Consider the following 27799-nt stretch of genomic DNA (forward strand, 5'->3'; position numbering starts at 1 on the left):
AATGTGGGCTAACAAGTGTCAAACCATTAGAGTGCCCTGTGGTTCTTTCAGTGTTAACGGTTTCAGGGGCCAGGCTGTGCAAACACTCCCCACGGGCAAATGTGGCCAGGGAAGTGCCCGGCCGGGGAGTCGGGGACACCAAGCAGCACAGGAAACAGTGAGAGGACCCCTTGACTGGAAAGGAGATGATTACTTTAATGGATCACTCTGGTCTGCAGCCGTGGCCTCTCTCTGGCTATTTCTCAGGGGGGCAAATTGCCTGCAACTGCTCATTGGTGGTTTTCATTTTATTCCACGCCTTGCGGTAGCCTTTTAAGGACATCTGCAAAAAGGAAAAAGGGGGTGGGGGGTGGGGAGAAGGTTATTTGGGAAAAAGCAATTGTGATTTTTCAGAATGCAACCCACATCTAGCCCTGTGAGGATGCAGAGGAATCTGTGTGGGGCAGTGCCAGGCTGCAAGACTTCCAAAGAGCTTGTTTCTGTTCAGTGAAGTGAGAAGTTGCAGGTTCCTGCGGTGCTACTTCTCAGCTCCAAATCTGACGGGCCTAAGTTTGGATCCTAATTCACTCCCTGCCACCAAGTGGCCACCGGAAGGGCAGGAGAAAGTACTGTGGGAAAAGGAGCCTGGGTCTAGATGTGAAAACGCCAGGCTTCCAAAGTGACCTGCCTGGGTTTCTGAGCTACTCTGCTGATGTCTCCAGTGTCCTCAGTATGCAACCCAGCCTGTGGCAGACCTGGTGCTTTCCTTTCCTTTTTTCTGACCCTTTGCATGTTTCCCGTTTCTCTTCCGCACTCACAAGGGGCTAGGGTGCTCTGAGCACACTGTATCACACGGAAAGGCTGCGGGGTTATCAAAAATGAAAGACCCATGGCAACTATGTAAATGCATGGAATCGGGTTCTGAGTGATATTAAAAATCCATTATTACCTCATTTTTTTTAAAAAACTGGCTTCTCCATGTATAAAGTAGCAATCCCTAAATCACCAAATGGTGGGGGAAGGGATTCAGAAACTTCCAGAATTCATTAAGAAAACAAGCAACTAGAAACACACAATTACTACCGAGTCTCTTCCTGATCACCTGAAAAGACCCTGTCCCTAACACTGAAAAGGGAACTTAAAAAAAAAAAAAGGGGTATCCTTCATTTTCCTACAAGACTTGAAGGGACTGCTGGAATTTCGCACAGACATCACATGTCCGAACTTTGGTATTCTTAGCTTGAAAAGCAAAACCCTAGACAAGAATGTGAAGGACATAAAAGACTGCCTGTCCTGGGGTTCTCTGAGACTTACCTCTGCAATCTCCACTTTCCTTTCCCACATCTTGACGGTCTTCTCCAGGTCCCCATTTAAGACCTTCTCCCGCACGTATAACATCACCTGCGGCGCGCGGAACTCGGCCAGCTGTTTGCGGAGCTTCTGGTTCACAGCCTCGGCCTTGGCCCGGTCCTGGGTTGGGAAGGACCTATTAAACCAAGGATCCTGGCAGTTCTGGCTTATGGGACTTACTGGCCCTGACATCTCTCCCCGGTTTCAATGTAGTTCTCAAAATAATGTTGAAATTTTCAACATGATTTTTTTTTTTTTTTTACAAATGGTGATGTTCTCATCCAGCTCAGAAACACTGAAGTGAGGTCTAAAACAGACTTTTTTCTCTTCTGTCCTTCCTTTATTAAGGAATTTGTTTTTCCTTATTGTGATTTCTTAGGTTTGGTGGGTTTTCTGGGGGAAAACTGTGTACTTAAGTACACTTTGACCAGTCTCAACTCACTTTCCTGTCTTTTTGTAAAATATATGTAACATAAAATTTCCCATTTTGACCACTTTTAATTGCGCAGTTCTGTGGCATTCAGTAGACTCACAGTGCTGTACGAGCTTCACCACCATCCACCTCCACAACTTTCTTCATCTTGCAAAACTAAACCCCTGTACCCACGAAACACTGACTCCCCAGAACCCCTTCCCCTAAGTCCTGGCAACCACCCATCTACTTCCCGTCTCTATCAATTTCACTCAAGTACCTCGTGTAAGTGGAATCGTATAATACTTGTCCTTTTGTGACTGGCTTCTTTCACCCAGTATAATGTCTTTAGTGTTTATCCGTGTTGTAGCGTATGTAGAATTTCCTTCCTATTTAAGGTTGAGCTATATCCCATTGTGTGTATATACTACATTTTGCTTCTCCATCTGCCAATGGACACTTGGGTTGCTTCTACCCCTTGGCTATCATGAATAGTGCTGCTATGAACATGGGTGTACAAACATCTCTTCAAATTCATGCTTTCAGTGTGATATTGGGTATGTACCTAGAAGTAGAATTGCCGGATCAATAGTTATTGTTTGAGGAATCTCTGTCTTTTTTTTTTTTTTTTTTAAAGATTTTATTTATTTATTTGAGACAGAATGAGGGAGAGAGAGAGCACATGAGAGGGGGGAGGGTCAGAGGGAGAAGCAGGCTCCCTGCCGAGCAGGGAGCCCGATGCGGGACTCGATCCAGGGACTCCAGGATCATGACCTGAGCCGAAGGCAGTCGCTTAACCAACTGAGCCACCCAGGCGCCCCGAATCTCTGTCTTTTTAAGTTTTATTTTTAAAATGATCATTCAGTAAAATTAACTAGTCTTTTCTTCTGAGTGGATTTTTTGAATTAGCAATGTCCTTCTGTTTTTTATTTTATTTTAAAGATTTATTTATTTTAGAGAGAGAGAGAGAGAGAGTACATGAGCAGGAGGGGCAGAGGGAGAGAGATAGAATCTCAAGCAGATTCCCCACTGAGCATAGAGCCTGTCACTGGGCACTATCTCAAGGCGAGTGGGACACTTTACTAACTGAGCCACCCAGGCGCCCCATTTTTCATTTAAACAATTATTTTGAATAGGCAATACATGCAATTTAAACGGTATAAAAGTATACAGTGACAATCTCCCATCCTACCCTGTCCCCAGCCACACAGTTCTTCCCAGAAGCATACACTATTTTTAGGTTTTGCATATTCTTCTAGAGATCTACACTCATATAAACATATAAATTTACCTTTTTTGTCCAAAGAGTAGCCAATGCTATTCACTTTTACTCCGCCAACTTTTTTCCCTCAATAAATATCAGTCCAGCTGTATCAGCACATAAAAAAACCCCCTTTTTAACAGCTGCATCATTTTCCATTGTGTAGATGTACCCTAATTTTAACAAGTCCTCACAGTCAACTCAGCTCCTCAATCTCCTGCTAGTACGATAAACAATGCTGTGATTACTAATCTTCTGGGTGGAGTCATACTGTAAATGTGCAAGTACATCAATAGGATGAACTAGTGAAAGTGAAATTGCCTGTTCTAAGACAGTGGTTCTCAACTGGGGGGGCAGGGGAGACAATTTTGCTCCCAGGAGACATGGCAATGTCTGGAGACATTCTTGATTGTCACAACTATGGGAGGGCCACTGACACCTAGTAGGTAGAGGCCAGGGATGCCACGAAACACCCTACTGGGCACAGGACAGTCCCCCACAAGAAGGAATTAGCTGACCCAAAATGTCAGTGGTGTCTAGGTTGAGAAGCCCTGCCATGAGCATATATGTATGTTTGGTATAGAATGCTAAATTGCCTTCTCTAACGATTAAGCCTCTGCACCAATGTCTGAGGCTGCCTGTGTTTTTGACCATTCTCTCAACAGTCTTACCAAATTTTTTATCATTGCTAATCTAGGAGAAGGGGAAGTAGTCTCTCATTACAGTTTTATTCTGCATTCCTTATGAGTGAGGTAGAATATTTTTCATAAGTTTGAGACTTTCTGGCTTTTCTGTAAACTGTATAAATCTTTTGCCCATTTTGTCTATTTTTTTGTTAGATTTTTCCACTAATTTATAAAAGATATTTGTGTTTTAAGAAAATTTACTCCCTGTGATACTAGCCAACACATTTTTCCAGTTATTTATTTTTTGGCTTTGCATATGATGGTTTTGCTATGCAGAAAAACTTACTTTTATATAACTGACTTTATATATTGATTTCATGGTTTCTGGGTTTTATACTTCAAAAGTCCTCCCCGATCCAAGATTATAATAAAAATGTTCCCACTATTAAGTTTAGGACTTTAATGGTTTTATCATTTATATTTAAATCTGTGATACATCTGGATTAATTTCCCCATAACATATATAGCTCCAACTTTGTTTTTTCCTAAATGACTACCTAGTCATCCCAAATCACTTATTGAATAATCTGGTTGTGCCCCACTGCAATACCTTTACCATAAACTAAATGCATCAATATCAAAACTTTATCAGCTACTTGATCATACACATGACATCTCTGTGATCTGTACTGGGGCTTATCATAGGACTTCTCTTTTTTCTTTGATCTGCCAGTCTATTCATGAGCTTGTTTTAAATACTGTAACTTCTTATCATGTTTCAGTATCTAGTAGGGCTAGTCCATTCATCTACTTAAGAATTTGGGGGATATTCTTATTTATTTTTCCAAAAGAATTTTTGAGCCAATTTAAGTCCTTAAAAAAAAAAATCTCCTTGTTATTTTAATTGGAATACCATGATTTCGCACCTCAACTTAAACAGAGCTAACATTTTTATGCTGCTGAATCTTCCTAGCTTAGCACCGTCTTTTCATTCCTTGCTTCACAAAGTACAGTCTAGGACACTGGCATCACTTGGGAACTGGTAAAAATGAAGACTCTTGTGCCTGTCCAATCAGAATCTGCATATTAACAAAATCCCCAGATGTTTGGTTTGTACCTTCTAGTCTGAGAAGCACTGCTTTAATTCACTTTGGAGCAAATCAATCAAATTATTTTTAATTAACTTATCAGAATGCAATAAAAACTTGTCAAGAAGTGTTCAGCGAGTATCTGCTGTGTCTAGCATAGACATATTCCTGTAGGGAGATCTAAACATGGACCTGGAACCATCAGTGGACACTCTTGTGAGGAAAATGATTAAAGAATACTTAAGATAAAATATAATGAAGGAGCAAGAACCAAGGCATTAAAAAAAAGTTCTACAGGGACACCTGGGTGGCTCAGTCAGCTAAGCGTCTGCCTTCAGCTCAGGTAATGATCCCAGGGTCCCGGGATTGAGCCCCGCATAGGGCTCCCTGCTCAGTGGAGAGTCTGCTTCTCCCTCTCTCTTGCCCCTCCCTTGCTCATGCTCTCTCTCTCTCTCTCAAATAAATAAATAAAATCTTTTAAGAAAATAAGTTCTATAGCTACGAGGGATGTGCTGAGAAGCCCAGGAACTGCGGTCCCTACCCAGCATCCCACTGTAGAACAGGGCTGTTACCACAAGACAGGTGGGCCACTGTTCCCATCCCCAGATCCAGCGCAGCAGTACAGAAGTTTTGCTCAAGGGGAGAGGCTATAAAATAGAGAGCTCTAGAATGCTGCCTGGCAGGACTGACTTTCTTTGGAACAAAGTGTGGGGAGTTTATGCCTAAGTACTTTGTGGAAAACAATGGAGATCTTTGGGGTGAGCAATTAAGAGGCAGCTGGAAGTTCCATGATATTAGTAGCAACAAGCAAAACAGTAGACCAGCTAGATGTTTAAAAGAACCAGAAAAAGAGACCATTAAGAGACCAAAACAGCAGACAAGCTAGACATTTAACAGAACCAGAGAAAGAACCATTAAGAGACCATAATTCCACAATATTAGTAGCAACAAGCAAAACAGAGGACCAGCTAGATGTATAACAGAACCAGAGAAAGAGACCATTGGGGTTGAAGCAAACCTCAAAGACTGCCAAAAATGTCCCTGAAAAGGGGTCTGACTTTGATTAGATCAGAATATGCAGCAGTTAATGTCCCAGGGTGTTGTTGAAAGCAACAGAGCAATAAGCTAGTAATTAATGAAGGCTAACAGCTGGGTATGATACCAATAGAACCAGACCAGCCAGAAGCTTGGTGGGAAGATGAAGGAAAGAGTCAAAGAGAACTCAGCAGAAACACCAATCATTCCTGGTTGTCAGGGATACTGTATCCATGATCAAGGCTGCCCCCTCTAAGGAGCAACACCAGAGGCTACCAGCAGCAGGAGAAATAGACTTTACTAAATCAATCCAGCCAAATTACTTAATAAGCAAGCAGTGGGTGGAATTAGTATCCAACATTGCTATAATATTATTTAAAATGTCCAGTCTTCAACAAAAACTACAAGATAGGCTAAGCAAAAGGCAAGTGTGACCTACACAGGAAAAAAAGGAGGCAACATAAACTACCTCTGAGGGAGTCCAGATGGTGGACTTAGCAAAGTCTTCAAAGCAGTTATTATAAATATGTTCAAAGAACCAAGGTGACCATTTTTAAAGAATTAAAGGAACATATGATGATAATGTTTCATCAAATAGAGAATATCTATAAAGAGAAATTATTTTTAAAAAAACAAATGGAAAATTTGGAGTATTTTCAATACAATACCTGAAATGAAAAATTCGTAAGAGGAGATCAGAGGTTTAAGTCAGCAGAACAATCAGTCAACTTGAAGGTAGACTGATAGAGATCATGCAATATGGAAAACACAGAGAAAAAAGAAGAAAAATTTCGTCTCAGAGAAATATGTGGAACACTACAAAGTGTACCAACATTCACGTAATGGAAGTAACAGAAGGAGAGAAGAAAGAGAAAGGAAAATATATTCAAGGAAATAATGGTCGAAAACTTCCAAAATCTGATGAAAAATATTATTTTGATGAAAAATAATAAGCCACACATCCAAGCTCGACAAACTCTGAATAAGAAACTGGAAAGAAATCCACACCCAGACACATCATACCCAAAATGTTGAATGACAGCCAAAGAGAAAATATCAAAAGCAGTGAGAAAACAATTTATTACATTCAAGGGAAACCAAATAAGAGCAATAGCTGACTTCTCATCAGAAACAGTGGAGGCCAGAAGGCAGTGGGATGACATATTCTAAGGGTTCAATGAAAAGAAAAAAAAACCTGTCAAACAAGAATCTTCTAAAAAAACAAACAAGAATCTTCTATCCAGCAAAACTATCTTTCAAAAATGAAAGCAAACAATGAGCACACTCAAATTTTGGTTTCTAATTCTATTCTCAAATAAAAGGAACCAGGACTCCTTGGAGAAATGGCTAATTCTAGGGCTGGAGCAGGAAATATAGGAGATGAGTCTCAAGCATTTTCTAGTGCCAGAAAAGAAAAAGTGTTCACACACACGCGCACACACACAAATGGGGTATGTCGAAGGGACGCAGAAGCCAACTGAAAGAGCTCCCAATGCCCAAGATGAAACAATGTGAGTAATAAAACAAATAGTATTAGATTACAACCCAACATATAAAATTAATATCCATGCTCACTTCAACAACACATATACTAAAATTAATATCCATGAATTGATACTGATATAAATAAATGATTAAAAAATAAATGGAGAATAGACAAATGTCCCAGACAGAAGAATTCCAAATAGTTTATAACTCCCCACTTCTTAAAGTGCGAGCTGCACATGATAACATCCAAAGAGTTGAATCTGAAAATTGGAGGAAAGAGTAACTGTACAGCAGAGAAACCCTTATAATATTACATCAGGCAGGTGATCAAGGTTAACATCAGCAGTGGTAAGTCATGTTGACAGTATGCTCCCTTGATATAATGTGATGAAAATGGCACTTCACCTCTGCGATCTTCCTCCCGAAAACCATTTAACCTCAGTCTAATCACAGGAAAGACAGCAGACAAATCCTAATAGAGGAACATTCTACAAAATACTTGACCACTTCACAAAACTGTCAAGATCATCAACAACAAGTCAAGCCTGAGACACTGTCACAGCCAAGAGAAACCTCAGGAGATGTGACACTGAATGTAATGTGTTATCCTGGATGGATCCTAGTACAGAAAAGGGCATCAGGTAAAAATCAAGGCTATATGAATAATATTAATTATAAATGTTAATTATAAGGCATCAATATTGGTTTGTCAATTTTAATAAATATTCCACTGTAAGATGTTAACAATGGGGGAAAATGGGTGTGAGATTTTTGGGAACACTACACTCTCCACAATTTTCTAAAACAATTATAAAATAAACTTTATTTTTTTAAATGAAGAATAAAGACATTCCCAGATAAACACACACTGAGAGAATTCGTTGCAAGCAGACCTGCCTTACAAGATATACTAAAGGAAGTTCTTCAGGCTGAAAACTAGTGAAAGTAGTTTAACTAGTGAAAGTAGCTTAAGTTAAAGTAACTTAAAACCATGTGAAGAAAACAAATAACACGTAAAGGTAATTAGGTACATAATTATAAAGAACAGTAAAATTGCATATTCTCCTTCTCTTAGCTGATTTAAAAAGCAATTCATAGTAGGAAGGGAAAAATGAAGGGGGGGCATTGGAGGGGGAGATGAACCATGAGAGACTATGGACTCTAAGAAACAAACTGAGGGTTCTAGAGGGGAGGGGGTGGGGGGATGGGTCAGCCTGGTGATGGGTATTAAAGAGGGTACGTATTGAATGGAGCACTTGGTGTTATATGCAAACAATGAATCATGGAACACTACATCAAAAACTAATGATGTAATGTATGGTGATTAACATAAAATAAAATTTAAAAAATATGAATCATTAAAAAAAGCAATTCATAAAAGCAATATGTATATAATTCTACTGTGGACCTGTGACATATAAAAATATAATATATTTGACAATAACAGCAAAAAGAAGGCAGGGTGAAACAAAGCTATATTTGAGTAAGGAAATAACATCAGATGGTAACTCAAATCCAGAGAGAGAAATGGAGAGAACCACACAATGGTAAAGAGGAAGACTAATACAACAAACACTATGAACATACTTCATCTCTGAGGCACCTGGGAGGCTCAGGCAGTTGAGCGTCCAACTCTTGATCTCTTGATCTCAGCTCAGGTCTTGATCTCAGGGTCATGAGTTCAAGCCCTGCATTGGGCTCCACACTAAGCATGGAGCCCCTATACTTCATCTCCTTTCTTCTCTCAGCTTTTGGACCCCTTCCTCACACTCACAAGATTAACTCAAAATGCATCATAAACCTAAATGTAAGATCTATAAAACTTGTAACATAAGACATAGGACTGAATCTTCATGATATTAAGTAATGGTTTCTTAGATACAGTACTGAAAGTTCCAGTACAAAAGAAAAAATAGATAAACTGGAGCTCACCAAAATTAAAAACTATAAATAGCATCTTCAAGAAAGTGAGAAGGAAACACACAGAATGGGAGAAAATATTTGCAAATCATATATCCAACAAGGTATCTGAATCCAGAATACATAAAGAATTCTTACAACTCAATTATAAAAAGACAACTCAATTAAAAACTTACTCAGGGGTTAAGGGTTTGAATAGACATTTCTCAAAAAAAAAAACACACATGGCCAATGAGCAAATGAAGGGCTGCTCAATGTCATTATTCATTTGGGAAATTCAAATCAAAACCACAGCGAGGTATATCACTTCATGCCCACTAGGACAGCCATTAAAAAACAAACAAAAACCCCTGAAAATAACAAGTGTTGGTGAAGATGTGCAGAAATCAGAACCCTCACATGTTGGTGGGAATGTAAAATGTGCAGCCACTTTCCAAAAACTGTTCTGCAGTTTCTCTAAATGTTAACCATAATATCCCCATATATGACCCACAGTCCCACTTTTAGCTGTATGTCCAAGAGAAAAGGAACCATACATTTACACAAAAACTTGTATGTGAAGCTTCATAGCAGCATTACTCATAAGAGTCAAAAACAACCCATGGGAAACAACCCCCTTGACTGATGAATGGATAAAATGAGGTGTATCCATACAAGGAAATATGATTCAGCCATGAACAGAAGCAAAGTCCCGACACATATTACAGCACAAATCTTGAAAATATTGTTAAAGAAGCCAGTCGTGAAAGACCACATACTGTATGGTCCCTTTTAAATGAAACATCCAGAACAGGCAAATTCACAGGGACAGAGAGTGGATTAGTGGTCACAGGGCTGGAGGGTGGGAGTGAGATGAGGTGGGGAATGGACAAGGATTTCTTGCAGGTACAGGGCTTCTTTCTAGGGTGACAAAAATGTTCTAAAATATTGTGCTGATGGTTACACCATTCTGGGAATATACTATAAACCATTAAAATGTGCACTTTAAATGGGTGAATAATATGGTACGTGAATTATAACCCAACAGAGCTGTTAAAAAAGTTCACAAGAAAACTAAAATATACTAAGCAGTGACTGCCAGGCTTTTAAAAACTGATGTTATGTTTTACTTATAATCTAATAAATGTCCACCCAAACAAATACCACAGAAATCCTGCATGAGGAGAGCACACAGACTATTACTTTAACTTTGTTACCGGCCACTCTGTACTGAGACCGGTTTTTTTGCAGGTGTCGGTTCTCCATCGAGGATAGGACGTGGATGCCATGACAAAACTGAGTCAGATGTAGTCATCCTGTGGCTTTTCGGTTATCGTGGACAGATATGGGGCCACGCATACTGCTGGGGATACTTAGGCCCCTTCAAGACAAGGCCACTAATAACTGTACGAATGGCTTGGGAGGCTGACAATTGTCAAAGCATCACTATCCTGGTCCTAACGGATCACCACAAAGCCTGTGACACCTATTTCAAAGATGTGGAAACTGAGGCCTGTCTCATTAAAAGGCTTGTTGAAAGCTAGAACCTGGCAACACCAAAGCTTATGCTCTTTCCCCCATCTTTCCAAAAAAGTCCTCTGAGTCACACCCTTTGTACACTGAGCTTGCTGAAATTCAGCTGTAGGTACTCAGCAAAATAGTGAGAGTACTAAAGCACAGTGGAGATGTAGGGAGCTCAGAAAATGCCACACGTCTGTTCACACAGTGACCGCAGGCCCTGGAGTGGGCTCAGGACAGAAGTCACAGGTCTGTCATCCCAGCATCCACTGTACCGAGTGAAAATTACATATTTAAAGAACTCTCTATCCTTTACAAAGAACACTGTATTTTGGCATGTGTACTTTTTCTCATACCAATTAGATAATTACACGCATTATAGGCTTTTTTGTGATGTTGTATACACGACACTTTGAGTATGGTACTTTTCAGGTCACTTAAGGAATTCTCGAGGGTTGTTTGGACTCTACATGATTTCTAGATGATTTTGTCATTTCTACACAACTTCTAACTCTAGACCCTAACCCAGCAGTAAAATACTACCGGACTAAATACTGCTGGACTAAAATACTACTAATACTCCAGGTACCATTTCCTCTTTCAATGACCCAGAGTTATTTTGACTTTCATGGTCTAGGCTTTTCTAGACAAAAACCAAGGTGGCTTAGGTCTTGGTGTACATTGGCTCAAGCCCTTCTAGACAGAAGGAGATAAACACCAGAAACAGCATATTTTACCCTCTCCTACCTCCTCTACTTGTAGAGTTTCTCTTTCAATCTTTTCAAGTAACTCATTTCTCAGCAAGATCTCCTTGTCCAGATTGATGGACATTTCCATTGCTTGGTGTAGCTTGCTCTGAAATATAACAACACAGCAAGTCTTGAGCAAAGATGATCACTCAGAACTACAGGAAGGACGGACAGCTCTTTATTAAGCAGGACGACAGCAAGACCATCCAGGAACTTGGGTCTGCCCTTCTCAGAATCCTGGTGCCTACATGGTAGGGGAGGTAAAGACCTGCAGAGTGGCCAGACACACCAGGACGCAAATTCTGCCCCATCATTTACTAAAAGAAACTTTGGGCAAGTCCCAGAACCTCTCTAAACTTGGGCTGGTTGCCTCATAGGGCTGTGGAGAGGCTCAAGGGAGATAATGGTGGTAAAGTGTTGAGCAGAGCCTGACACATGGAGAACACTCATACAAATGGCTGCCATTACTGGATGAAGAGAGAGAAACACTCCCCATGAGCTACTGGCATCCCACTTTACAGATGAAAGAACTGACTCTTCGGAGGGTGAAACAATTGGCCCAGGGTCATAGAGATAAGAGGTTAAGCAGGGTTTGAACCCAGGCAGTCTGACTCCAGGGCCCATGGGCTCCAGCACCGCTGACCCTGGAAGGCTCCTTCACGAACTGCCCCCCAGCTTCCTCTTGCATCACTCGCCACTGCCCTTCGCCAGCTCCCCCCCAGGCCCCTGCTTCTCCGATTCGCCCCCTCTGCTGCACCTTTGTCTCCCAGCAGGGAAGGGACAGCCTGGAGGAGCTGGGACATGCTTTGCTGGGCTGAAGAGTGAGCCAAGTGACAGAAGCCAGTGACTCCAGGGGGATCACTTCACGGACTCTGAGAACACACTCACCCTGCACCAGGCACTGACCAGCACGGCAGCCTAGGCCCTGCCCGCCAGAGGCCGGCTCACAGCCTAGATGGAGGAGCCAGAAGCCATATAAAGCCGCAACTGTGCCTGGCGCTGAGAATATGAGGACAGTGGTCGAGGTTTCCCTGGGGGAAAGGATACTGGAAAGGGAGCTGAAAGGCTGTCGAGTGTGTCTAAGTAAAAGGGAAGGGAGAACATGCCAAGCTAAGGAAAAGCCTGAGACAGGGGATGCTGGAGCAATATACCCAGGGTATCAAATCTTAGACCGGGCAGAAAAGCCTGGAGCCACCTGCCTGGGGACCTCAGGGCATCGGGAGCCATCCCCCTCATTTCTCTTCTCGCCAATCCTCCCTTCTTTAAGGCTCATGTCCTGCTCCACATCCTGCACGACATCGCTCTGCTTAGGACAGTGCCGTGAGTAAGAGACCAGACTGAGGGGGTGGGCTGCGGGGGAGGGGAGGCAGCACAGGACTCCACTGCAAACCAGAAATTTGGGTGGGGGGAAAGGAGAGTGGAGGGAAGGCATTAACCCCACAATGCAGAGAGCCAAGGCAGGAAAGAATGGAATTGCAAAGGCTACTGCAAGGCAGTCCCTGGCTCTACTGGGGCTGGGCTCTCCAGAAGGTATGAGGAGAGCTATTTGTGATTCTGAGCAGGATGTCGGCCACTTGAGGTGGCTACTTCTGAAAAGGCACTTTAGCTTTCTCTTGCTGTGTACCAAATTACCACAAATTTTCTGGCGTAAAGCAACACCTATTTATTATCTCAGTTTCTATAGGTCGGAAGTCCAGGCACAGTGTGGCTGGATTCTCTGCCCAGGTAGGGTCCCCTGGGGCTGAAATCAGGATGTTGGCCAGGGCTGGCTCTCCTCTGGAGCTGGGGTCCTCTTCTGAGCTCACAGACTGTTGGCAGAATGCATTTCCTTGAGGTTGTAAGACTGACGTCTCTGTTTCTTTCTAGCTGTGAGCAGGAGGTGGCCCTCAGCTCTTCGTGGTCCCTCTACCTTCAAGCCAGCAGTGGAGAACTTCTCGCCTAGAGAATTCCCTCCGTGCTTCAAATTCCTGACTTCCTCTTCCAGACAAAACTCTTTGCCTTTAAAGGGCTCATGTGATTAGGTCAGGCCCATCCAATAATCTCCCATTCTTAATATCAACGATGGCAGAACAGAATCATACTACATAATCACAGAACAGAACAGAACCTAATAATAGAACCTATCATCCCCACAGCCTTGGAGATTGTACTGGGTATATACACCAGGGGGTGGGGAGTCTTGGGGGACATCCTGGAATTCCACCTACAACAAGGGACTAGTTTACATGGGGACCACTAGTTTACAGTCAGTTAGGAATGACACGTCATGGCTGCCATCACACGCTTATATTTTACCAGATTCCACGAGGCAGGGCTTGACAGCATAAAGTTGGAGATAAAGGTGCCCCTTTGGTTGAAGCTCACGCACCAAACTCACAGAAGAGACCATGTCTGTCTCCTTCATACCTATATCCTCAGCACTTAGCCCGGTGCCTGGCACTCCACAGGTCCTTGTGTGTTTGGTAACATTTATTCTGTATATGCGCTGCTGAAGCGAACACACTGGTAACAGTTATTGTGCATGCTTTCACAAGGTCTTAGAGATGGGTATTTGATATTCATATGGAAGTGGTCCCTCCTGCCACCCTCCCATCCCCTAAACACACACCTCAATTGCTAGCAGCTCACGTGACAATACTGGCCGAGGACTTGCTTGGCCAGGCACTGTGCTCAGTGCTAGGAACACAGCAGAGACCAGCTGGAGCTCTATCCTGGTGGCGAGTCACAAAAACCTGCCTCTGACCCATGGTGCCTAGTGGAATCCCCATTCAAACCCAGGTGAGGCCTGACTCCAAAACTCGGCCTCCATTTCTCCCAGAAGACCTAAGAACTGACACACAGAAGAAATAAGCCCGCTTCTCCCTCAACCCGTCGCTGTGTCCACCGGAGGACTCCTGTAGGCATCTCCTCCCGAGCTCCACCATCTGCTCACTATTATTTGAAACGGGCCTACAGGCATGATGACCCCTGGGATCCTGCCTGGAGAAGCTCCCATTCTACCCACTGTGGCCCGTGTTGCTGCTGCATGGGCATCGCAAACAATCTGTCCTCTGCGTTTAGACCTGTCCTAAAGAGCTCAGGCCCTGGACCTGGCAGTTTCATTTTACAAACCAGTAGCTCCACTCCAAACCCCTGGCTTTTCCACACAAGACCAGACAGGCCCTGTGCTACTTAAGTTGATTCCACAGGATACGATCAAGATCCAATGCGATGTAGCCACGTACTACCCAGCTCTCCAGCCAACGAAGGCTCAAGTCACGGGGACTGGCTTCATCTTGAAATTACAGTGATCAGATAAGCTAACTACTGATAAGCTGAGATCAAAGTGGAAGATCTGTTGCAGACGGAGGACACATGAATTTCAAAATGCCAGCACGATGTTGTCTATGCACTTTATGCCCGGGACGGGCAGCTGGGTTAGGTGGGACACGCCCTGGACTAGGAGCCTCAACCCTGTCAAAAACTTGTTGCTTGAAGCTGGCAGTTACTCTCTTTGGACTTCAGGTTTTTCATTTGTAAAAGGAAAGTGCTGGACAGACGTAATAGTCTAATCTAAACACTTCCACATTTACATTTTAAACTGACACTGTGTGGGCCGAATGCAGACCACCTGTGAGTTCCTAAGCCCGTAGCCACCACTGTCCTGCAGGCACCAGGCCAGGGGTCAGCCGCCTTGCTCTGTAAAAGGCCAGACAGCCAATATTTACGCTTTGTGGGCCGAGAGGCAAAACGGAGGATACTGTGTAATTACTTATATTCACAAAAGAAAAATACAAATTTCCACACATTTTATTGATGGAATTCAAAATATAATCATTAAGTACATTTTGGAATACAGGTCTACGAATGAGAAGAATGGAATTTCTGGGGGAGAAACCAATTTTGCTTAATTAGGTTTCAAAGGTAGCATTCTCTATCAAATCGGTTACAAATATCCTTCTGTAAAAACCATTCTTAGCTCACAGGCCAGCGGGCAGGATACACTGGCCCACAGTTAGCTGACTACTGCGTTATACAATTTGCTAGCAGGGTGGCTGGGCATTTATGGCTGTCGTCCCTGCTTAATTATTAATAGTACCTCTCTCTCTCCCAAAAGGGTTCTGTGTGGATGAGGAATCATATATTAGTTTTCTGATTTTTAGCTAAGAGAGTTTTCTTCTGGAGGGTTTTAAGCAGGGAAGTCCTTCTTATAGGCCTAAATTAAACAGGGCCCTAAATGTGGTTAGTTCTCAAAACTCACTGTGCATAAAAAACACTGGGGGCATTAAAAAAAAATAGATGCATGGCCCTCACGCCATAATTCAACTGGTCAGGGCTGGACTAGGGTGTTTGTATATTTTTAAAAATGCAATGCACAGCTAGGGTTGCAGGAACACTCAGAGTATTTGAGGAGAATGGCTTTGTCAAGAGAAATCAGGGAGCAACAGTAGACGGAAGGACCCCAAGCCCTTGTGTAGCACCTCAGCGGTGCATGGCAACCTCACTGTGGCTGGAAAGGTGGGTGTGGGAGGCCTCGGGGACCTGGGCATCAGGGCGGACCTTACTTTGTATGTGTTGAGGACCTGCAGGGTGTTTCCAGACGCCAGCTTTAGCTGGATCAGTTCTTGATTCTTTGCTTCGATGGTCTCTAAAAACTGAGCATTCTCAATCTTCAGCTGCTGAAAATCAACCTCATGGAGAGCCTCGCCCACCTCTTCCTTCTATAGCTCAGAAAGAAGAAAGAAATGATGTGAGGTTGTGACTTCAGAATCTGACTCACACCTTGCAGTTACAGATGAGATTCTGAAAGTCAGTCATCATTCAGTCATTCAACAAACATGGGTGGGGGATCTGCTTGGTGCCAGGCATGGTGCAGGGCACTGGAGTGGAAATCTGAATAAATACAATACCCCCTGGCCTCAAGGAGCACATATTCAACCAGGGTTCACAGACAGGTCACGGTGTGGTGTAGTGGGAGGGGCAGAGGACACACGGAAGCCCCTCAGCCAGGCCAGAGAAGAATGGAAGGCTGGGTCAGGAAAAGCTTCCCACTTAAAAGGTAGTATCTAAACAGGGCTATGAAAGAAGAATAAGAAGGAGACCATATAAAAGTTATTTTTACCCTGGAAAACCCAGGACCAGCAGCCCATAAATTCCCTTCCTGTGATCACAGGACATTTCTGTACTGTACAGGGTTCCCTCCCCGACCTGGCCTGCCTTACCTGCCCCACCAGGTCTAGGCCATCTTACATTGGTGGTAGGCAACAGCCAAACCCAGGAACTATTCCTCAGCCCCGCGCTCTACCCACGCAATACTACCTCCAAGGAGGCTTCTTCCCTTTCCCCTGAACCAACACAACAATTTCCTTAAGCCCCAGTAATGACCCGTCCTCCAGCTTAAACACTCCTAGGAGGAGAATCCCCCACTGTGGCTCTGCGTTGCCCCTGGCTAGCAGTGACGCATCCTGCCTTTTCCTCCCACCCCCACTCCCCGCTAGTCTGTGAGCTCCTGAGGTCAGGACCACCTCAGTGTCAGCTCTGTGCAGCAATGGCTTAGGCTAAAAGTCATCCATCTCCTCCCTCCCTCACACTTAAATCCCCTCCTCAGGATGCCTGAGCTTGCATGAAGCCCAGAGTACCAGGAACTCTCTACCTGGAGGCCGCTCCTCTCTACTTTCTTACACTAATCTCATAATCTCAAATCTCCTTCAATGACATGGCCACCCTGGCCTTCACTCCACTGGGGACCTCCAGAGCTGTGCGTTCTCTCCTCCCCACAGCCCGCGCTCTTGGAGCCCGCAGCCAGCCCTCCTGAGTCTGCTTGGGCCCATCAGCCCCAGGTCCTCTCTGATGGTCTCTTCGTTCCCCTTGCTCTCCGGCTCCCTCTGTGTGAGCCCTAGGTTACCAATTCTTTCAAGAGTACAGCTCTCACGGAGACGTGGTGCTCCAGGTAGGGCTACACAGAACGAGAGGAGCAAGCCCACCCCTTTCTTGGGCGGGGGGGCCCTGTGGTTCTCTGGGTGCAGCCCAGGCCACAGCATTGCCTCCAGCTGAGCTGACTTTAGCAGGTACTCTACGGTTAAGCCACCTGGTACCTGTGCAGACCTGATCCTGGGGATCCAAATGGAGGAGCTTACATTTGTGCTCAGTCACTTCATGTTGTTGAAGCTGTCCCAGTTTGTCTTTCAGGATCCCAAGTCGATCAGGCAATAGTTCCAGACTCTGTGTCGTTGTCAGTGGCCACCTCTAATGCACACGCTGTCGGTGCCCATATTCGAGTTAATTCGAGGGAGGGAGCCGTGTAATCACACTTGAGAGGCCCCGTGCCCGGTCTGCTTACTGCGTTTAATTAGGAGCCTTTAGTCGGCTGCACAGGCGACCAAAGCACACTCAAACTGTGCCACCCAGGCCATACTCACCAAAAAAGGTCAACAAGTACGTCACGAGGGCCTTTTAAATTCAAGCCAACTCCGTCTACAGATGTGCCGGCACCAGAACTGCAGGAGCTTCCGATCGCGGCTGTGACAAATTACCACTAACTCCGTGGCTTAACACAAAAATCGATTATCTTACAGCTCATGAGGTCAGAAGTCCAAAATGGTTCCTCGGGTTAAACTCAAGGGGTTGGCAGAGCTGCATTTCTCCTGGAGGCCCTGGAGGAGAATCTGCTGCCTTGCCTTTCTCAGCTTCTAGAGGCTGCCTGCTCTCTTTTGTTCATGATCCCTTCCTCTATCTTAAAAGTTCATCACTCTGATCTCTGCTTCCAGTATCCCATCTCTCTCTCCTGTCTACCTCTTACAAGGACCTTTGGGATTATATTGGGCCCATTTAGATAATCCAAAATAATCTTCCTTTGAATCAGGGGGAGATTATTTTAAGATAATCTCAAGATCCTTGACTTAATCACCTCTGCAAAATTCTTTTGCCATGTGAGATAACAGATTCACAGACTTCAGGGATTAGGACATGGACATCTTTGGGAATGAGTTGTTCTACCTTCCATGGTAATGAACGAACGAATGTACAAATGAAAGAGGAAGGAGGAAGGAAGGAAGGAAGGAAGAGCCAGCCACATACCTGCCTCAACTGTAAAAGCATCTTTTTCCTCTGCACTTTGAGAGAAACATTTTTCAAACGTAATTTATCCTTCATATTATCCTAAAAAAGACAAGTAAATTTTAATCCACTTCTCTTTGTCTTCCCTGTTGGTTTGAAAAGTTGGTAGGTCTGGGGCTACAAACTAAACCTTGAGCCCTAACATTCAGTCACTTATTTTTAGGTCTTTTTACATTAACCAAGCTGGCATTGCTGTAACACTTCACTCATGACAGGGGCTCCTGGGTGGCTCTCAGGGTCCTGGGATCGAGCTCCGCATTGGGCTCCCTGCTGAACAGGGGAGTCTGCTTCTCCCTCTCCCTCTGCCCCTCCCCCCACTTGTGTGTGCTCTCTCTCTCTCTCAAATAAATAAATAAAATCTTAAAAACAACAACAACAACAACACTTCATTCATGATCAAGAAGCAGAGGTAACTAGGTCTGCTCTGTGCAAATTCTCTACTGCTTTTAAATTTGAGATAATTTGGGTATATTAGATATATATAGATATATCTATATATATAGGTATATATATCTATATATATATTAGATATATATAGATAATTTGGATATATGGGCCATGCCTGACAAAATGACCTTGTGATCCTTTGGTCTTTTATTGTCTTAGTAGTTTACATAATTTTCATCACTTATAACATGTTAAGGTTAGTAACCCTACCTATATCAAGGATCCAAAGCTCGACATGCTACAAAATCTCTGAAAGTGAAGGAACATTTTATATCTCATTGTTATAATAATGGAACTTAAAGAGCTTGAGATTTACCTGTCCCCCTCCATAGAGTCACCTGACTAGATAGACTCACACCACTTTTCTCTAGAAAACATCAGATCTTGAAACAAACAGCAACAATAAAAAAGAAAAAAAAATCAGTCTGAGATACTATTAATATTCACCTGGCCTGATTGATTTTAGCCTTGATAAACGTGCATTTTAAGACACACACTTCGTGGGTTGCAATAAATCTCCACGTGTGGACGACATTTATGGTAGACCAAATGGAGTGGGGCTGCGTCACATGGATCATTTTTATGTCTTCACCCTATGAATCTATTCTCCCTTTCTAAGCTCCAGCCTCCTGCCAACTCACCCTCCGGCGGTTCATGTCCTCAATGTACTTCATCACTTTCTGAGTGGCCAAAATACTCCCTTTCTTCTTGGATATGGTTTTTAGAATATCTTTTTTAAACTCATGCACTGCTCTCTGAACTTCAGCCCATCGAATTTCAGCTTCCTCAATGATAGCCTGGAGGAGTCAGCACAAAGAAAGAACAGTTTCCAAAAATCCTCAGGGACATCTCCCTCTAAGGAAACCTAAGTTCTCAGGCCTCTTTGTGTCCTACTACATAATGTTTCTTCTTAGCCTTAGAAATACATCTCTAAGATACAACTTTGACTATATGAATGTTATTATTAAAAAGCAGGCCTTGGGGCGCCTGGGTGGCTCAGTCGGTTGAGCGTCTACTTTAGGCTCAGGTCATGATCTCCAGGTCCTGGGACCAAGCCCCATGTCGTCGGGCTCCCTGCTTAGCAGGGAGTCTGCTTCTCTCTCTCCCTCTGCCCCTCCCCCGTGCTGGGGCACTCTTTCTCTCTCAAACAAATAAAAATTTTTTTTAAAAAGCAGGCCTCAAAAAAAAGGGGGCATCCGTAAGAAGGGGGTGAATAAATAAAAACAGGGCCTCAGGCATCTCTACATATATTTCCATATCTGAAATATTACTTATCCATTAAAAATTATAACATTAATATAATGTGATAGGATATAAAAAATAATCTGGAAAGATATACACCAAAACATTAGCCACAGTCACATCCGGAGAGACGGATGACCAGGGAGACCAACACTCTTAATATATATATACTTCAGTAATTTGAAAGAAGATGGTATCAATGAATATATGTATTGACATGGAAAGACAGTAAGTGCAAAATACAATTTACAAAATAATATAATACTTTTTATAAAAAAATTCATATATACCTAGAAAATAATCTAAACTCTAGGAGATAAACACCTCTAGGTAGATTGTGGATGCTTACAAATGTTCTTTTAGCTTATCTCTACATTCAAATCTTGCTACAACATAGACTCTTTAATAACACACACACACACACACACTCACACACACACACGTTATCTGAAAGAATAAGATGAAAAGGCATCTGTAGCTGCACAGCAAATCACCTTAGTCCCAGCTTTGTCCCTGGGCACCAAGAAGCGAAAGCATCTTCCTTCACTGGCCAGTCTCTGCCCTCCCCATGGTCTTCACGTGCCTGAACATCAATCCACCATAACTGCCACTTTCAACTGGTCACTCACTCTCCCGCTCAGCCATCCTCATTGGGGTCCTGCTTTCTAAGGCATCAAAGATAAACTCCCCTGCCTGGCTCTCAAGGTCTCACAGCCCCAATTTCCTCATACAGCCCCCAAATCACACCAGCCCCCTCGATACCTTGGACTTGCCACGTTCATTCCCACCTCCACTTCCTTGCTCATGTCATTCACCTGACCTAGGGTGCCCTTCTTTTCCTAGTCCTCTACTTTATTTCTCATCATTCTTCAAGACCATGCCAAGCCCTATGTATAGCCCCACCTCTTCAAAAAAGTCTTCTTTGGCCACTCTATCCCACATTAACATGTTATAATTCAACAATGCATGTTTGGCAAGAGAAAGAAGGAGGGGGGAGGGCACAAAGAAGGGAGAGAGGGAAGGAAAGTTAGGTTTATGTGGTACAGATGATTCTACCAATAAAGACATGAGTCTACTGATCTATCCCTCTGGAGGCAATGAGTGTGAGTCTGTGTGCCCACATTTAGAAATAGAAAAATTTTTAAATAGAACAGAAATATTTGTTCTTCATACAATAATGCTCTCCAATGCAAGCCAACAACTCCATCCATGGGCAACTGAACTAACAGTGATGTTTCTTCTCTGGAGGAAAACTGACCATTATTGGTCTCCAACAAGACATGGACCATGGTCATGCGTGCTGCACCCAGAAAGCGATTTAAAGATTTTTCATCCAACTCACTGACTTAAACCCCAGACTCCTTATATTATTAAGGAATTACCATACATTTTTAAGTGAATTTATGCTTATTATGGTTATTTTTTTTTAAAGAATTCATATCTTAGGGGCACCTGGGTGGCTCAGTCAGTTAGACATCTGCCTTTGGCTCAGGTCATGATCCCAGGGACCCAGAATTGAGCCCTGCATCAGGCTCCCTGCTCAGCAGAGAGCCTGCTTCTCTCTCTGCCCCTCACCCAGCTCATGCTCTCTCTCTCTCTCTCACACACTCTCTCTCTCTCAAATAAATAAAATCTTAAAAAAAAAGAATCCATATCTTAGAGACATATACTGAAATATTTATAGATAAATGATATATTGAGGTGTCACTTCATAATAGCCCAGTGGCCTATCATGAGGGAGAAGTTGGGATATGGAGGAAACAAGGGTGGCCATATGTTCATGACTGTTGCATGTGGCTGTTGAGTACACAAGGGTCCATTGTGCTAGCCTCTCTATATGTGTGCATTTTTGAAATTTTCCATTTAAAAAAGTTTAGGGGTGCCTGTGTGGCATAGTCGGTTAAGCACTTGACTCTTGGTTTCAGCTTAGGTGATGATCTCAGAGTCGCAAGATCGAGCCCCGTGTCAGGCTCCACGCTCAGCGCGGAGTCTCCTTGAGATTCTCTCTCTCCCTCTCCCTCTGCCCCTCCCCCCTGCTCTCCCTCCCTCTCTCTCTTTCAAATAAGTAAATAAATGTTTAAAATTTGTTGTCTCCTCAAGCAGGTGGGAAGTTCCTTAAAAGTAGGCCTTAAATTTGTCTTCTACTTATGTTTCTTTCAAAATAATAAAAATTATATGAACATTCTCAATGAGGTGGAAGTGGGGAGCCCAGGTAGGGTGGGCTACAGAGAAAACGGTATACCTCATGATGCTGCAGGTCTCGTTCAGCATTTGCTCTCATGTGCCTTATTTCATCCTTCATGTCTTCCAGCTCCTTTTGTACAAGCTCACATTTTTGGTCGCAACTGAGGCCTATCACACGGTCCATACCTATGCGGGATTTGGATCTACGCCTACCTCGTAACTGCAACACAAGGAAAACCAAACCATTGTCAGGTAGGAATTGATGCTCAAGTTGGGCATCAAAATGACTACTGAGACCTGCTAGAAATTACTCTGAGTGACAGCCAGGGAGAACAAACTCAGTGTGAAAGGATTCGGGATATTAGGCCCAAGGTGATGTTTATTTCACAAGTCAGCCTAAGATCCTGTGCTAAAGAATTCAAAGGCTTATGTTGGATAATGAACTGAAAATAAATAAGGGAAAGTGTCTTGAGGGTGTGGAAGGACTGTGAACCTGCTATAGACTAGCATTCAAGTCAGTGTCAGGGGAAGCCCAGAGCTCAATGCTTCCTAAACTGAACACAGAAGAGAAATTGCTATCTGGGGGCATAGTATTAAGCAAAAAACAAAACAAAACAAAAAAAACACACAACCAAACAGACAAAAATATTTTGATTCCCTACACATTTAAGCCAAAGGTCACCAGCAGATGGCCCAAGGGAACGTGTGGGCCTAAAGAGGAGATTGGCCCTCAAAAGACAGATCTACATCCAGTTTTAAATTTTCAAAAATTAATTACCCACATTTGAAAATCAGGAGAGTCCACTGAAATAATCTAGATTTCCAGCTTCTCTTGTAAAATCAGCTGCTCTGGCAATGCCAGGCCACCTGGTTGTACTTTTAGACGAGCGAGGAACTCTCCCGTGTCCACAGCAGACCCACTTCACTCCTATATGTGGCTAGCTAGGCCTTGTAAACATTTGAGTCCCCCAATTTAAGGGAATTATTTCAAACAAAGATATTCTGGGTGAGTCAATCCACTATTAATTGAAATTGATTCCCTTCACACTCACTTGAAAGAGAACCTTGGGAGGGAAGGAAGAATCAAAAGTAGAACAGGAAGAAAATCACATGCCACTGGGCCAAAGAAATACACAAAGACCAAAGGCAGATACAAAATACCACTTGCATCTAAAGGGACAAACAAAATAAAAGAATTCTTAGGTCTCCACAGTGTACCTGTGCAAATTCTGCTCCTGATATTTTAATTTCTGATAATCGTGGATGTCGCTGATCTCCGGGCTCCAGTTTATTATAATATTTCTCAAACATCTCTGTCTCAGTTTTGAGAGCAGAGTTTCCATAGCTGCAAGACAGAGGGTACCTGAGTAAGTGCTACTAACAAGAGTTTAAATCCCAAATAACTAGTATTTAACACTTAATATGACCTACATATGACCTTCTGCAAGACACTTAACATCTGTAAAATGGGAATAATAACAGCACCTATTATTTAGGGTTGCATTAAGGAATGCAAAGCCTTTACAACAGTGCCTGGCACACAGTAAGTGCTATTTAAGTATGTGATTTTTAAAAAATGTTTAATGAGCCACAAAGTTGAGAGAACTGGGATTATATTGAAAATTGTTGCTGAGATGAAGCTACAAGTTCCACCTTCCAGTATCCTCTAACCCATCTGTGAAATTCCTTCTGAACTACTACATGCTTGAGATGACTACATAGGCACAATCTTCGGATGTTTCTTTGGTTTGTTTCTCAGCTGTTCTTTCCAGCACCAGAGAGATGAAGTATCCACAAGAAGTGTATTATAAATGGTGGAAAAGCTTTGAACAGATGGTTTTTAAACAACTAGAGATGACAACTAGAGTTTATCCTGTATGTGCCTGCCAAGATTTTGACCTTTTTAGCTTTTCCATATATATAACATACAGGTTATGCGTGCATGTATACATATATATATGAACAGCTTGGATATTTTCATATATTACTGAGTGAATTCCTGTAGGCTGAATTTTAAGATTAATGGAAAAGGTTCAATGGAAAGGCCGAAAATCAAAACGCCTTTTTTTTTTTTTTTTTTTTTAGCATATCATGCTCCGAGTGTCAGTTGTGGAGTCGCACCTGCGTCTGAATCCCGGCACCACCGCTGACTAGGAAGGTGAGTTAACCTCTGTGGCTTGGTTCCTCACCCACTTTCTAGGGCTACTGTGCCATTATAGAAGGTCCTACGTGCAAAATAATTGGCGCATAACAAGTATTCAAAAAATTGCAGCTATTAGTAATATTACCTCAGTTCTGATCTAAACTATGTACAGACATATAGAAGGTACATCTATTCAGCTGCTAGAACGGGATACGCCGTGAGACCAAGAAGTACAATTGACCTCTGAACCTCCAGAAGCCGGCCGGCCGTACCTGAGCTCTTCCACCAGCCCACACAGCTGGATAACAGGCAGCTCGTTCTCCTCCCCGCCCTGCAACTCGCTGACAGGGGTCTCAGAGTCCTCATCAGTCATCACTCTGCCCAAGTGGCCCTTGGCCAATGCTCAGTGAAGCCAAGAGCGCCGTGTGCCAGCGGCCGAGCGTCACGCGGGCTGCGACCTAGCAGAGCGTTGCCGGAGCGACCGGACGCGTGCGTGAGGGGCGGGGCTTCCAGAGGCTCCGCCCAGCGCTGCTCCACCCACCCCCGTGCTCACTAGAGCGCAGACACTTCTTCAACAATCATTCTTAGCATGCTAATACTAGCAGCTACTGTTTGCTCCGCACTTACTATGCCCTTGGCACCGTGCTAAGCATAGTTTATGCAAATCCTTGCAACAACCTTGAAATATTATCTATTATTCTGCGTATTCTCCAAATAGAGGAAACAGACCCAGAAAGTTAATTGGATTTGTCGGAGTGTCTGCCTTCCCCTACCTCACTGTGAGGCCTCTACTCCATTCACCCTCTGGTGCTTCATACGTTCTAACTGCAGTTTCTCTCAGATCCCCACGTCCTGCATTCCTAGAAGGAAAAAACCTGGTTGATTATTAAATGGCATAAATTCAAGAGACATCCCTAAATAGGGATTACATCCTGGGGGAATGTATGAAACAGACAATTCCAGCTCTCACTTCCAGTTAAATGAGGAAAAGAGCCCCTAAACCCACTGTTGCTAGTGGAGTGAGGATAGCAACACTGTCTCGCCTAACACGTTTTCATAATCATCATCTCATTTAATCCTCAAAACGGTCTTATGAAATGGGTATTACTGTCTTCATTTTACAGATCAGGAACTGAGCAATAGAGTAGCTTAGGCGAGTTGTCCGTGGTCACACAGGAATGGAATCCAGCTCTGACAGAACCCCAAATCCATGCTGTTAACTTCCACACTGATGTGCGTCATGGCAACGATAGGCAAGGCAGCAGGGTAGTTTTCTGTCTGCTCCCACCCGGATGGAAGAGGGCAAAGGGCAGAAGGGGGCAATCTTCTCTGAGGTGGAGGTGGGCACTGGATGTGGTTAGAAAGCAAGCTTTGATAAACTGCTTGGAGTGGAGGTCAGCCACCTTCTCCTACCAAGGGACATGCCTTAGCAACAACATATAGTCACTAAACTCTAAAGAAAGGCTTTTGTTTTTTTGCATGGGGTGCACAAATTGGGGGCCAGAGTGGACTTATTGGAGATGATAGCAGAGAGGCTGAGCCCTGCCATCACCTTCTCTCTACTGGTAGGCCTCCCCAGGAGCAATGCAGACCACATTTAGAAATACTTCATATGCTCATACACCAGGTGATACAAATAGATGCCAGCCCCAAAAGGGCCTGGGGTAAGAAAGGACTCTGCTGCAGGTCCAGGCTATGGTGCAAACAGCCCTGTCAATTGCACTATATGATAGAGCAGACCCTACGGTGTTGGAGGTATCAGTGGTGGGAAAAGATGCAGTGTGAAGCTTAAAGCAAGATCCAGTGGAGGGACCACAATGCAGGACTTGGGGTTTTGGAAAAAGACCATGATGTCCACAGGAGGAAATTTCACACCTTTGGAAAAACAGCTCCTGGCCTGTTACTAGACCCTGGTAGAGACGGAATGCTTAAGCATGCATCCAGCCCTGATCATCGTGACCTGGGTTGTGTTGGATCCACCGAGGCATAAAGTTGGACAGGCCCAGCTTCAGTCCATCGTAAAATGGAAAAGTTCTGTCCAGGATCAAGTCCCAGTAGGACCAGAGAGCATGAGTAAGCTGCATGAGCAGGAAGTCCAGGCCAATTTGTCATCCACCACACTTGCACCAGCTTACACTCATGACCACATTAAGGGAGGGGACAGGGTCACGACCAGCTAAAAAGGAGGGAAAAGCCTGAGCTTGGTTTAGAGATGGGCTGGTTTAGAATGTGGGTACAAGTCAAACATGGAGGATGGCTGCATCACAACCACATTCGTGGGAGGCCCTGAAAGACAGTAAAGCAGGAAAATCTTTTCAAGGGGCAAAGCTGTGAGTGGTTCACCTGGTCATCTATTTTGTATGGAAGGAGAAGTGATCTCAGGTGAGAAGTGGTTACAGGGACTCATCTAATGGGCAACTTTGGCTTAGGGACTCCCCATCTGCCTGGCTGAAATGCTGTTAGATGCTATCATCTGAGAAATTTCCTCTCCAATCCTCCCTCTTTTCTTTCCGTGACCTGTATTATGGTCTGAACACTCTCACTGGCTACTCCAGCTTCATCTCCTTTGTCCACCACAGGCATTTCCCCCATTAAATAAATTTCTTCTTTTGAATTCCATCTTGGCTTAGAGGACCTGAACTAATACAAATAATAAATTTCCATCATAAAGATATTATTCAAATTGAGCTAACAACATAATACATGTATGAACTGAAATCTGCAGTTACTAAAAAAATACCTTGCTGTTTGCACTCTGTTTCACTGCATTACTTTTTAAATTGTGGTAAAAAACACATAACATAAAATTTAACAACCATTTCTAAGTGTGCAGTTCAGTAGTGTTTAGTATATTCACATTGTTGTGCAACCAATCACCAGAGCTTTTTTATGTTGCAAAGCTTAAACTCTGTACCCATTAAACAATAACTCTCCATTCCCCCCCCCTCCTCCCAGCCTCTGCCAACCATCATTCTACGTTCTGTCTCTAAGCCCTTTGTGACTGCTTTAAATTCCTCATATAAGCTCAATCAGAAAGTATTTGTCTCTTTGTGACTGGCTTTTTCACTTAGCATGATGTTCTCGAGGTTCATTCATGTATAGCACGTGTCAGTTTCCTTCCTATTAAAGGCTGAATAATATTCCATTGCATGTACACACCACATTTTGCTTCTCTATTCAGATGAATGGACACTTGGGTTGCATTCATAGTGCTTTAAGTTTTAAACACAAATAAACACAAAATTTCAAAACTTATTAAGTAGTACACTGTTCAATATTTAAA

At 43.3% G+C, this 27799-nt stretch overlaps 1 protein-coding gene across 9 annotated transcripts in view; it reads right to left on the reverse strand.

The window, feature by feature from the left end:
- Window positions 1-24989, reverse strand: part of CFAP263 (cilia and flagella associated protein 263) — a 32269-nt gene extending 7280 nt beyond the window's left edge. Inside the window, exons 1-9 of one of the 9 annotated variants that reach the window (XR_013444168.1) lie at window positions 24789-24989; window positions 23592-23718; window positions 22432-22593; window positions 19589-19744; window positions 18462-18542; window positions 15950-16105; window positions 11404-11511; window positions 1294-1465; window positions 194-322 (exon numbers count right to left, since the gene is read on the reverse strand). Coding sequence is in view for 8 of the 9 variants with exons in the window: in XM_036124299.2 (XP_035980192.1) it covers window positions 236-322; window positions 1294-1449; window positions 11404-11511; window positions 15950-16105; window positions 18462-18542; window positions 19589-19744; window positions 22432-22593; window positions 23592-23718; window positions 24789-24889 (1134 nt within the window). In the remaining variant the exon portion in view is untranslated. Of the gene's footprint in view, window positions 1-69; window positions 323-1293; window positions 1466-11403; window positions 11512-15949; window positions 16106-18461; window positions 18543-19588; window positions 19745-22431; window positions 22594-23591; window positions 23719-24788 lie in introns of those variants that run through there. The other 8 variants (XM_036124299.2, XM_036124298.2, XM_078062783.1 and 5 more) reach the window with 8 other exon arrangements.
- Window positions 24990-27799: the final 2810 nt, after the last annotated feature.

Source organism: Halichoerus grypus, chromosome 15 (genome assembly GCF_964656455.1).
Source record: "Halichoerus grypus chromosome 15, mHalGry1.hap1.1, whole genome shotgun sequence".
In the NCBI taxonomy this organism is placed as follows: domain Eukaryota; kingdom Metazoa; phylum Chordata; class Mammalia; order Carnivora; family Phocidae; genus Halichoerus; species Halichoerus grypus.